At 40.7% G+C, this 11,790-nt stretch overlaps 1 protein-coding gene across 1 annotated transcript; it reads right to left on the bottom strand.

Annotated features, from left to right (window-relative positions):
* Window positions 1-1,728: 1,728 nt before the first annotated feature.
* On the bottom strand, window positions 1,729-11,572 carry tmem175 (transmembrane protein 175). Its single transcript, XM_071544444.1, has 10 exons — window positions 11,400-11,572; window positions 10,566-10,604; window positions 10,144-10,241; window positions 10,002-10,053; window positions 9,151-9,186; window positions 8,948-9,031; window positions 7,495-7,659; window positions 6,584-6,662; window positions 6,249-6,384; window positions 1,729-5,021 (listed from the first exon to the last, which is right to left on the bottom strand). The coding sequence occupies exons 1-10, from the start codon at window positions 11,547-11,549 to the stop codon at window positions 4,349-4,351; spliced, it is 1,512 nt and encodes a 503-aa protein (XP_071400545.1). The 5' UTR covers window positions 11,550-11,572; the 3' UTR covers window positions 1,729-4,348.
* Between the last annotated feature and the right edge of the window lie 218 nt (window positions 11,573-11,790).

Here is an 11,790-nt window from a genome sequence, read left to right as displayed (position 1 = left end):
GTGAAAGGAGACTGTGCTTCCTTTATCCGGTTAACCAATGATTTTAGTTGCACTGTAGTGGGGGGGGGGGGTGGACCACCAGACCACTCCGAACCTCTTGAACGTTTGTCAAACTGTTAAAAAAAAAAAAAATTCTATATTAGTCTTCTTATGCATTAAATCTCTCTTAAAGATTATGTTTTTGAAGGTAGTTTGCAACATAACATGTTGTTATTGCAGCGTGAGATAAATTATAGATTTATGTGTATGTAGATCCTATATATATATAAATACATATATATATATATGATCTGATATTCTGGACAGTGATTTTATCAGCAATATTTTTAGATTATGCAAGTTGCGATTTGATTCTTTAAGGAAATGGGTCGGATTTCTACGTTGGGCGTGACTTAATTGAATTCTATAGGAAATCTGTGGAATATGTGGCACTTCTGATGAATCACACGTGCAACAGTGTGATGAATTGGACTATGCTCTGTAGCGTGTTACAAAGCTGTGTTCGCGCGTTCTTCCAGAAATGTTTACCAAAGCGCTGTCTGATTTAACACTGATTTCCTCCTGTTCTGCACGAGCTCCACGGCCCGCTTCCAAACAGACGTCTCCTTCCTTTTCTCCTTCCTGCGTCCTCTCCTTGCTCTGAAGAATCCAAACGGGGAAAGGAGAGATGCTTGTTTGGAACTGAGCCGCAGACAGGAGTACTAACTGCTATTGCATTGTGGCCCGTGCAATGTGTGTCACTTTATTCTGCTCTGCTTCCTTTAAGTGTTGGACGTGATTTTACCAGCCAAGAGGATGTTGTAATTTATTTGTCCAGTTTGTTATATTCACGTTTCCTCATGGAAGTACATTTTGGTGTTTTTCCCGTTAGAAATGAATGGGGTGTTGGGTGGATTTTGGGACCAGCTGTAATGTACTGTATAACTGTATAACTAAGCCCTCCCTCTGGCAAAACACACTACTGCTTTACAGACTTTTCTGTACCCCACCTTCTGGGTTTTACAGCTCACTGTACAAAATTGTTACTCTACAGGATGAGGCAAAGCATGCTGGGATCTGTAGGATGTTCAGACTAACGCGATCTGACCAAAAATAGGAGACACAGACAGCAGAAGCAGCAGAGGGATACGTTGTAGAGACTATCAAACTGTTTTACGGTCGTAGTTTAAATTAGATCTAACTTATTGTGTGAACTAATTTATATTGTGATCTAAATTATGAAGTTATACACTTTCGGTACACAAACATAGTAACAGATAGACAGAAAAAGGTAGCTCTGTTAACCCGATTGTCAAGTAATTGTGCACTGCAAATGTTGGGTTGCATGTATTTTTAATTTAATTATCGGTTTGCGTATATTTTGTTTGATTTGCTTTATGCAGAAATTTTTTCTATTGAAAAATCTATAGCTTTTGGAGTGGATAAGATTGAATTGCAGAAACTGTATTGAGGAATACTACTGTTAATATATGGGCAATACAAAGTGATGTATAAACCGCATATATTATTGATATCTTAATTGCTAGGGATATTGTGAAGCTGTATACTGTATGGAGGTGAATAAATTCTTTATTTTTTTCTTTAAAATGTCTTGTTATATTTGCTATATCAGTTTATGTACTTTGATAATGATGAGTGTCGGGTTACATGTTGAAAAAGAAGGCAGTAAGGTTGATGTCTGTGTTCTACATGCATTTCACACAATATTAACAAAAAAAGTACTTCATGTGTGCTTCACATCGAAGGAGCAACTTCAGATTTATTCACAAAACAAGGCTTGACAATTTGTGATTGGATATTTAAAAAACAATGATTTTGCACAGTGTTAAAGAGCTGATGCAGTTTGCAGTCTTCTAGCTGTACAAACAGACAATATTGAAGCATTGAGAACAGAGAGCTGTCCGGGGGTCTGCAGAGGGGCTGCTGGGGTCTGGATGGAAACGCCACCATGTTGGAAGAATGACAACAAACAAAACATTGTAGTATTTACTTCCTCCCAGAGAAAGAAAAAAAAAAGCCTAACTTCTATGTGGTGTTGGGAGTGTCCAAGGAGACGAGGACAAGTACAGATGGCGCTGGCGTTAGGGGTGTGCCAAAGGCATTGTGGGTAGGGTGAAAGCTGACAGCTATTGGCCAGATGTGTTGCTACTCAAAAGAGCAATCGATTGTTTCTTCAAACTCTTAAGATTGTTGATGTGATGTATTTTTGGTTGTTGCTCCATGTTACTTTGCATTTGACTAGTTAGAACATGTTTCACAGTTTTGACAATACAGTGTATATCAACTAAATACAATTCCTGACAGTTCCTTACAATAGGCAAAAATCTCTGACAAAGTGTAGTGCACATTCTAGAATGCATTATTAAATTTTGTTCAAAAAGTTCTTCTTTTTAAATGCAAAAAATGCCTGGGTCAAACCAACCTTGACCCAGGCAATGAAAACCGTCCAGCCAATCACAGACGAGCTTTTGACAAGCCTACTCCTGTTGACACGCCCACTGCTTTCACCACACCCATGCCATTTAACATGCAGAGTCACCTGGTTTCGTCAGGGAGGATGAGGTGATGATGTTAGTTGGATTTTGTTGTCACTCTTCCAACATGGCAGTTTGTCCCTTGTCAGTATTGCAAACCTCTCTCCAAACAGCACCTGACAGATCTCCATTAAAGTGCATCTCGGATTTGATTCCCCGTGTCAACATTAAACACACACAACTGTACATGGCAAACATCAAAGCAGTGATGAAAGTGGCTTCAATATCTATGGACTCAGTAACAGAAACAACAGCGACCCCTTCTGGAAAAATGTACTACACCTTTTTTTTTTTTTTTATACCTCTCCATAATAAGATATATAATGATCGATCCTTGTTGAGAGAATGGATGGAATTAGTCTGAGGTCTTCCGTAATATTGGGTTGACGTGACTCTTTAAAAATTGAATTTTCAAGAAAACCTGAAATCAATATCGACAGAACTAAAAACAACAACAGCCCGACACAACTGGGCCTTTCTTCACATCAAAATATACATCTGATAAACCTATCGTTAGCCAACAGTGGCATAAAAAGGCCTGCTATGTTGAAGGAGGCATTGTTAGTGCACAGCCTTCCCATCTGTCTGAAATAATACAGCAGTGCAATATACTAAAAGGGTTAAGATTACATTCCACCGGGTGTTACACACAAAAATATCTGAATCATAAACATTGACTTATTATTTTAATAAAAAAAAGTGCAATTGAAGGTTTTATGGCCATACCCGTACAATGCTTGTTTGAAGCGCCCAGCACTCCCGAAATTTAAACCCAGTTAAGTCAGTTAGCAAGTCATTTCTCACATCTAGATTGGGGAATAAATATCATTATACCATCAGGAGATCACCAGAGTGATCCCTGTGTGGCAAAGTCTGGGTGGAGAAATGAATAAGAAAACAACTAATATCGAGATTCCCTTGAGTAAGGTACTTGAACCACAACAGACCCAGCCGACAGCAGGCGGCAGCTCACAAGTACGAATGTCTGTAACTGAATGTGTCTGAACGTGCCTCGCAAATTTCCCATGGGTAAATAAAGATAAAAACAAAATGCAGACTGAACGAAAACCATGGTGATTGGACGGACTGTGAATCTTCACTTTGCACTTGGCATCGAAGTTGAGCTGTCACTTCTATTAAACCTGTTCTATCTGTCGTGTTGCACCTGTTCTTTTCAGGTTGAATTGGTAAATATGAAATGTAATTAAATGCGCTCTACTGGAATAATTAGCTAAATAATTAGCTGTGGGATTTGAAAACATCTCTGTAAACAGAAATGAGCCTTTGTGATTTTTAACCTATTATTACTTTGTGACACGTGAGCAACAAAGAGAGTGGACTGAGAGTGGAAAACTTCTTGGAGATTATGTAAATCTAATTGCATTCGTAGTGATTGTTGATTATTGGCTAATTAAAACTAGCATTAGTATATTACAAAATGTAGAAAATAAAATCAATGGATAGGCTTTGGCTGTCAATATCAATAGATTGACTATTGTGTCCTTCACCATTCTGGTCCACTGTGTATTTCCTTACCATCCTCTCTCTAACCTTCAACACAGTCAAGTTCATATCCAATCCCATTTCAATTGATTCCTACTCAGGATTTTCACTAAGCTTAAGCACTGAAAAGAGAACAATCCACTGATCATTATTTTCCAACTGGCTCTCAATTCAAACTCTATGGGCTCCTGACAAGAATCTAATTCAAATGGAATCCGACCATTAACTCTTTAGGAGGCCATGCATGTTTGCAATGCCTTACTGTTGTGCCAATCATCTTACTTTGCTGTGGCCACTTCCCTTCTCCATAGCTAGGTGACTAGTGCATTGAACGGCAGCCTCGTCTCCTCGTCCTCCTCTTCTAGAACAGTCCGTGGGTCGGGCCTATCGGGACAAAAAATGAGCCGCAGCAGCGCCATCCCAACACGCACCAACAGCCTTAATACCAGAAAGGCAAAAGGCACCGTAATCTCCATCAGGTGAAAAATAGAGGCGCTAAACTTACTCAGAATACATGTTAGGAAGAACGTCCCTAGAGCTACGCAAGGGTACAACGCTAGCTTAGCTAGCATGAACACGTGCTCGCGTCCGCCGTATCTCACATATGGGTGCAGGGTTTCCCGCTCATTGAAAAGCGCAACCACCCAAATAGCTAGCTGGAAAATGCCCGCAAAGAAAATGATGACGCAGCTAATCTGAATGGCCTCCAATTCGTTGCGGGAGTTGCGCGGGAACTCGTGCGTTAGCTGGTAGGCCAACGGCAAGCCGCCGACAAAGGCCAGAGAGAAGGTGTTGAGCAGGCCCATGAAGCGTGTCGTCTTGGTGACGTGGAGGAACAGCGAGTGGTGGACGAACCAGAGGAGACCGACGGTGGCGAAGGAGCCGAAGTAGGCGAGGTACTCCGGGCCGTAGTCCTGCAGAGCCGCGGTCAGGCTGCCGCCGTACTGCTTCTGCACCACAGCCGGGTCTGGGACGTTGTCCTCGCTGAAGGAGCCGCGGAGGGGGGAAAGGTTAGTTGGGTTAGAACAGTGACTCTCAACCTTTTTCATATCAAGGACCCTTAGTTTAGTCCACATTAGGGCCACAGACCCCTTTTTGATGAGATTTTGTCTCTCGGACCCAAATCTGAGAATATTTTTACTGTTAGATATGATTTTGTCCAGAATTCCATGACTATCTGTATTGTAGGTAGAGAGATAACAGAGAAACTATGATCAAAATAGTCATTCTTCTACATTCTCTAACTTCTTGTAACTGAAATGCTGAAGTTCATCAATTTGCTGGGGACCCCCTGGAACTCCCTCAAGGACCCCTGGTGGTCCCCGGACCCCACGTTGAGAACCACTGGGTTAGAAGTTCTTCAGCACTTCCATCACCTCACTGCACTCTGTCTTACACCAGGATCACACTTAATCCATCATGGACTTATGTCACTGTAAACTATGTGCACAATCTTCTACAAAGATCCTGCTCAAACGTATTTAAATTAAACTGATCAGGTGTGGTTACTAGAGCTGCAACGATTAATCGATTAATCGCTTAGTTGTCAACTATTAAATTAATCGTCAACTATTTTGATAATCGATTAATCGGTTTGAGTAATTTTTTAAGAAAAATAAGTCAAAATTCTCTGATTCCAGCTTCTTAAATGTGAATATTTTCTGGTTTCTTTACTCCTCTATGACAGTAAACTGAATATCTTTGGGTTGTGGACAAAACAAGACATTTGAGGACGTCATCTTGGGCTTTGAGAAACACTGATCCACATTCACCATTTCACCATTTTCTGACATTTTATAGACCAAACAACTAATCGATTAATCGAGAAAATAATCAACAGATTAATCGACAATGAAAATAATCGTTAGTTGCAGCCCTAGTGGTTACTGATTGTATTATTACAACTGACTGTTTCAAGGCATCACCAAAACATCACAGAGAGCTAGCCAAAAAACTAAGTATACATTTTGGTTTCCTGTATGCATGCATAATCGGTGCACAAGTACAATAAATCCAATACTTCCATCACAGCACTATGCATCTTTAACAGAATGAATCTTCATCTGATCTAATGACATTGGATGCATTAAGTGTGATCAAGTCTATTTGACAGAATTTGCTTTTCTATGCGCTACAGATTAAAGTTAATCCATCCCATCCCTTCATCCCTACATCTAACCACCTAAGAAGAAATGAGAAAGAGCAACAAACCATATGTCCAGGATGAGCAGCGTGGCTACAATGGCATAAACTCCGTCACTGAAAGCCTCCACTCGTTCCTTGGTGAGGGGTTCGTTGGGATGGTACGTATAGAACAACATGGAGTCTGGGGTCTCCTCCACCTGACCTGAAGTAAACACAGATTTGCTTTATGTTTCTAAAATGGTGGTACAGGGTGAAGACTTCCAATCCAAAATGCTGCACATCCTCATCCAAAGTCTGTGTTTTTTTTTTTTTAAATCTCTGGGCAGAGGTAAGCACATGATGTTTTTTCTACTTGTCAAACATTACACAACGTGGCTCTAGAAAGAAATCCCAGTGCTTACCAATTGCTTTGCTGCGACACCACTTCAAAGACTGGGAGATGTAGGGCAGGAAGATGACGATGGCTAACAGCACATAGGACTGAAAGACAAAATGAAAATGTTACTGCACAAATCACATTTAGACACCGGGATATTTAAATGTGTGGCAGCAGTAGCCTGGAGGTCAGAGAAGCGACTGGAAGAGTTGCTGGACCAGACAAGCCTGACAAATCTGACAACTAATGTCAAGACGCAACACACTTAACCCCCAGCTGCCCCAGTGGAGCGCTCAGGTGTGAATGTGTGGAACTGTATGAATGTGAAACTGGCTGAAAAAGAGCATGCTCAGTCAACGGTTAAAAATGTTAATGCTTAAGTGATGCATACACACATTAACACACCAAAATGCCTTTAAAACAGCTAACTCTAAATATTTTTCAGGATTCCAAATTTCTAGGTGCTACATTCAATATATCATGGTCAAATTAAATTCATCAACCAAATTAATTACTTTGGTATAGCTGCCATAAACAAATGCGACCATGGTCAAACAACAACAAACAAAACCACAACTGCTAGCCGTTATTTCATGCCACTGGTACTGGTCATGCTAGTATTTCTCAAAATAAAGACGACATTTCCCATAAACCCTGCTGCTTTCAGTCGCAAAGAGCATGTTTCTACTTGTTCCATTTGCACTGGAAGCACAGCACCCTCTTCCTGTTTTGTGTGATACAGCAAGCCACATTTCCCATGAAATCTGACCCGTTGGCTCTCAGTGTAAATTGCAGTCTAGAGGCCGGTAGAGGTTGCAAATGTTCTTAGAGATGGTCTGCTTTGTTTACCGTAATTATAATTAATGAGGTAATGATCTAATCGGATCAAAATGCTACACATAGCACCTTTTAAACAGTAGAAGAAGAGAGACCTACCAGCTGGAAGAATATGAAGGAGAAGATGCTGGCGAAGAAGCACATGATGGGGACCCTCATGATGACTTTGAGGATGTGGTGTTTGTAGAAGGTCTGGTTCTCCGAGATCTGGATCTGCTCGTTCAGGAGGAAGGGACGGCTGAAGGCGTACACCACAATCACTGACTGGAGAGAGAGAAAGAAGAGATACTGTATATTATGGATTTTACAGACGCAATATGATTACACAGAATAATACCTCAGTGGAATTGGGAGGGGAAGAGGGTTAAACAACTAAATGTTTAATTACAAAATACTATAGATCCATTTTGGAAAAGATTTGCCTGTTGAAATTCATCAGTCAAAACTTCAAAAACACATATTTTATAATCCAAAGTCTTAAAATGACATAACTTTAATAGTAACTCATACATGCTTTACTTCAGCAATCATCATCATTGTCATCTCACTTTGGATTTAAACTCTTCAGTTGAAATCCAAGTCCACCGAATTTGAAAATGGATGTCAGTGATGACTCCAAAGAGCCAACTAGTCAGTACTAGCTATATATAGATGTGTCCATTGTTAAAGTCCCACATTTTACTGCTTGCTTGCTGCACTGCGGCAGTTTCTCTGCCACCGAGGACTTCAAAAAAGTCACATTTTGTGTCTTTTTCACCCATCAGAAGGGACAGAGGATGATCTGTTAAGGAGTGTGGAGGCAGAAGTGCTGGAGAAATGGGGAAGTAATGCTAAACTACAGATGTGATAACTACTTAACTCTTCTTCTGAGAATGTATTCATTTTGTACCTTTGACCTTATATCTATACAGTATATTAATCAATTTGGAGACTATGGGTGCCTAGCATACGACAGCCACCCCCTATCATATGTTTGTTACCATTTGTTACAATTAAAAAATTATGCTTAAGAATTAGCTTAAGATACCTTTTGATATAGTTGATATATTTACGAGCACAAGAATCATTATTTCCTTCTAAAAGCAAAAATCCTTGGAGTGTTCACATTTTTCTTAAAGTGTACAACTATTATTGGATGGTATAATGCAGAAGTAAAGTTTAACCAATGGCAATAATCAAAATGATCTGTATCGTAAACCTAAACTATTCAACACTATAAAATTCTGTGTATTCCTTTCAGACTTTGAGCTTCTTCGCTCCCGAGCTGCAGCTTGAATAAACTGTCAAACTGCCAGCTCTCTCGTCCCTGAGGTTTCTTCAACAGGAGCAAATTGAAAGATTTTTTTTGTTTTGGCTTTGGTACAAAAACACCTATTCAGCTCTATAACATTTGAGAAAGAAAGAAAAGGCTGCAGTGGCTGATGCAGAACTAGTGGAGGATTGTTCCAGGACTTTTTTTTTATGACGACCACTGTATATGGCAATAGGGAATGCAGAGTTTTATAGTGATATTTGATTAATGTGTTTATATCAGTTACTGAGCTCTCCTTACCTGAATGAGGCCGATCACCATCACACAAGCGCAGAAGAGTAAAATCCCCAGGACGTTCTCGGGGAAGGTGGCCATCAGGGAGAACTGCACAGGAAGAGGGGTGAATGACATCATCACAGTCAACCAAACACTTATTGTCTTGTGCACACAGTGTGATTGATGCAGTTGCCTCTGAGCAGGACTCTGAAGTGACTCATACTCACTGTGTACGGCAGAAAGGTTATCAGCATCATGCAGGCCTAGAATAGAATGGAAAGCAGAACGTCAGATTAGGCAAAAAGGAAGAACTTTCACCAGAGAGAACGAACTTCAGTCACAAGCAAGACGAAGTACTATTAGTATTATGTTTTTCTCTCTTAGTAGTCTCCTGTACAAAGACAGAAAGAGATAATGACACAGGCTAGACAACTACTGTTAAGTACACACACATATACATAATACCCATGCTGTAACCATGATCCATTTGTCTAGTAAATGAGTTGCCAGTACACAGGCTCTGATGTATTTAACCCTTGTGGGGTGAACACACATGTAGAAACCGGGGGCCTCATTACAGAAAAAAATCCCAAATTCTTGTTCTATCTTATCTGAAGTTTCAAGATATGAAAAATCTTATTTTGCTATTACAGAAGCAAATTCTAAACTCATGGTTGTGTCCTATCTTATCTCAGACCTCCTGGCTTAATTTAAATTAGGAAATCCTCACTATTTTTGTAAATTCTAAATCTGAGTTTAGGGCTTCTATATAGGACTGGTTCAGTGCTACTCTAAAACAGGATTCCTAAATTAGGATATTCTTAATTTGGTACACTGTAATAGTGTAATAGCTAAATTCTTATCTTAAGATAAGATAGGATTTTTTCCTAAATGCAGTTAAGAGACGTGATTCTGTAATATCAAATAAGATAAGATATCACTTTATTAATCCCCTTGGGGAAATTCAGGTTCCACAGCAGCAACTGGCAGAATAGTACCAGGGAAAAATAAGTACAGAAGATAATAAAGAGAAGAGGTATTAAGACCAGCTGAATGCAGTGACCTCACTGATACTCACCAGGTTCAGGAGAGCAAGGCAATCGTCAATCCGTACAATCACTTGAAATAACCTGTGAAATCCAACATGAAGAATGAGTAAGTGAGAAATAATAAACTTCTAAAACTGCTCTCATCATAATAACAATATGTCAGTAACTCACCTGATATGAGCAGCCCATGCAACCGTCACTATCAGGAACGTCATCAGATACACAGCAATCTTTGTTGTCAGCAGAAGTTGAACACTTTCCTTTAACTCCTAAAGGCAGATAAACATTTGATTTATCACATTTCCCCATATCTACAGTCCTAAATAAAAGTCACTATATTTCTACAGTATTACTGTAAGGGTTTATTGTGTCTGTTCTACTCAGTAGTGAGTTTATAGTGAGCTTATCATACTAAATCAATTTTATCTCCTGTGGTATCTCTATAATATTCCTCCAGGATATTACTTATAGTTTATAGTTTTGCTGTGAGTTTTGTGTAGTATCCTGCTAAAATGTATTATAGGATGACTGTAGTTTCTTTTAGTAAGGGAATTATGGGACAAGCTATATTACACATCTATAACAATTGTTACCTCATTATCTTCAACCTTCGTATGTGCAACAGGTAATATCTGTAAATAAATGAAATTAGAAATTATATGAGCAGAAACATCAGACTTACAGATCAGGGCATCTCATCCCATGCATCAGATGGACACAATTTGATGCATGGGCCTACAGTATCATGCAAAATAAGAAATATCACTGTTGTTTGGTCTATGATATGTTGAGGCTTCCTAGAAATGTTCAATTATAAGATCACATATTTTTTCCAGACCATAAATATCTGGAATTTGGAGATCGCATTCGGTGATCAAAATGCGGTTTTGCAGCAGTGACTGGGCAAAATCACTAGTGCCAACTGAGACACAAAACTCTGTGGCTGAAAAATCATTTTTAACAACATCAGATATCACATGTGAAAAGATATTGGCTCTATGACTTGTGACTAGTAATAACTGTATCAATACCTATCTGACTTTTTGCTCAATTCCTTTTAAAGACCTGGAAACTGCCAAATTAATTTCCCATACTCCTGCAGACTTCCTAGACCTGCAGGAAACCTGCGTGTCACCATGACAACTTTGATTCTCAACAGGTTTTGTGCTGCAGCTTCACTGGGACTGCCAGCTGGTTACTGACTACAGGGAATCGGGTCAGAGGAGCTGGAGCTGGTAGGGGGTTCAGTGTCTTGCTCAAGGACACTTCGGCGGGGCGGATACTTGAACCCGGATCCTCTGGTGTAAAGGACGGTCTCTGCAAACCACCAGCCCGCCCCGCTGCCCCATTAACCCGCAGTTAACCTCTGACTGAACCTGCTGCTACTCAGATGAAACGGTATGCCTGTGATGTGGTCGCTGCCTCACCATGACCGTAGCTATGATGGAGATGAGCGCGTCGCTGTAGGCCAGCAGCCGGTGTGAGGACTGCGTGCTGCTGTGGCCCTCCCGCTCCGACGGGGTGACGCTCTCCAGGAACGACGAGGAGGCATGGCTCCTCGTCCTCTTCTTCTCCATCTCCTCGTCGACGTGGTGTTCAATGATCTCGCTCTCGTCGTTTTCCCCCATGGCGGCGGCGGTGAGCGGGGCGCAGCAGGGACCATCCACCCAGCGGACTGTTTGCAAACAGCGGAGAGGCAGCAGCTGACTGGGGGACCCGGAAGAAGCCGCGGTGTTGTTTTCCTGCCTTGGCGCAGCAGCGTGTTAAGGCGGAGATCGTCTGTTGTGGAAGAGGAGCCACTCTGTAGACAAAAGCCGA

Source organism: Centroberyx affinis, unplaced genomic scaffold (assembly GCF_046629955.1).
Source record: "Centroberyx affinis isolate AG114_WGS23_722 - 3 ecotype Tasmania unplaced genomic scaffold, CSIRO-AGI_Caff_v1 ptg004577l_1, whole genome shotgun sequence".
Lineage (NCBI taxonomy): Eukaryota > Metazoa > Chordata > Actinopteri > Beryciformes > Berycidae > Centroberyx > Centroberyx affinis.
This window is presented reverse-complemented; position numbering and strand designations above follow the sequence as displayed.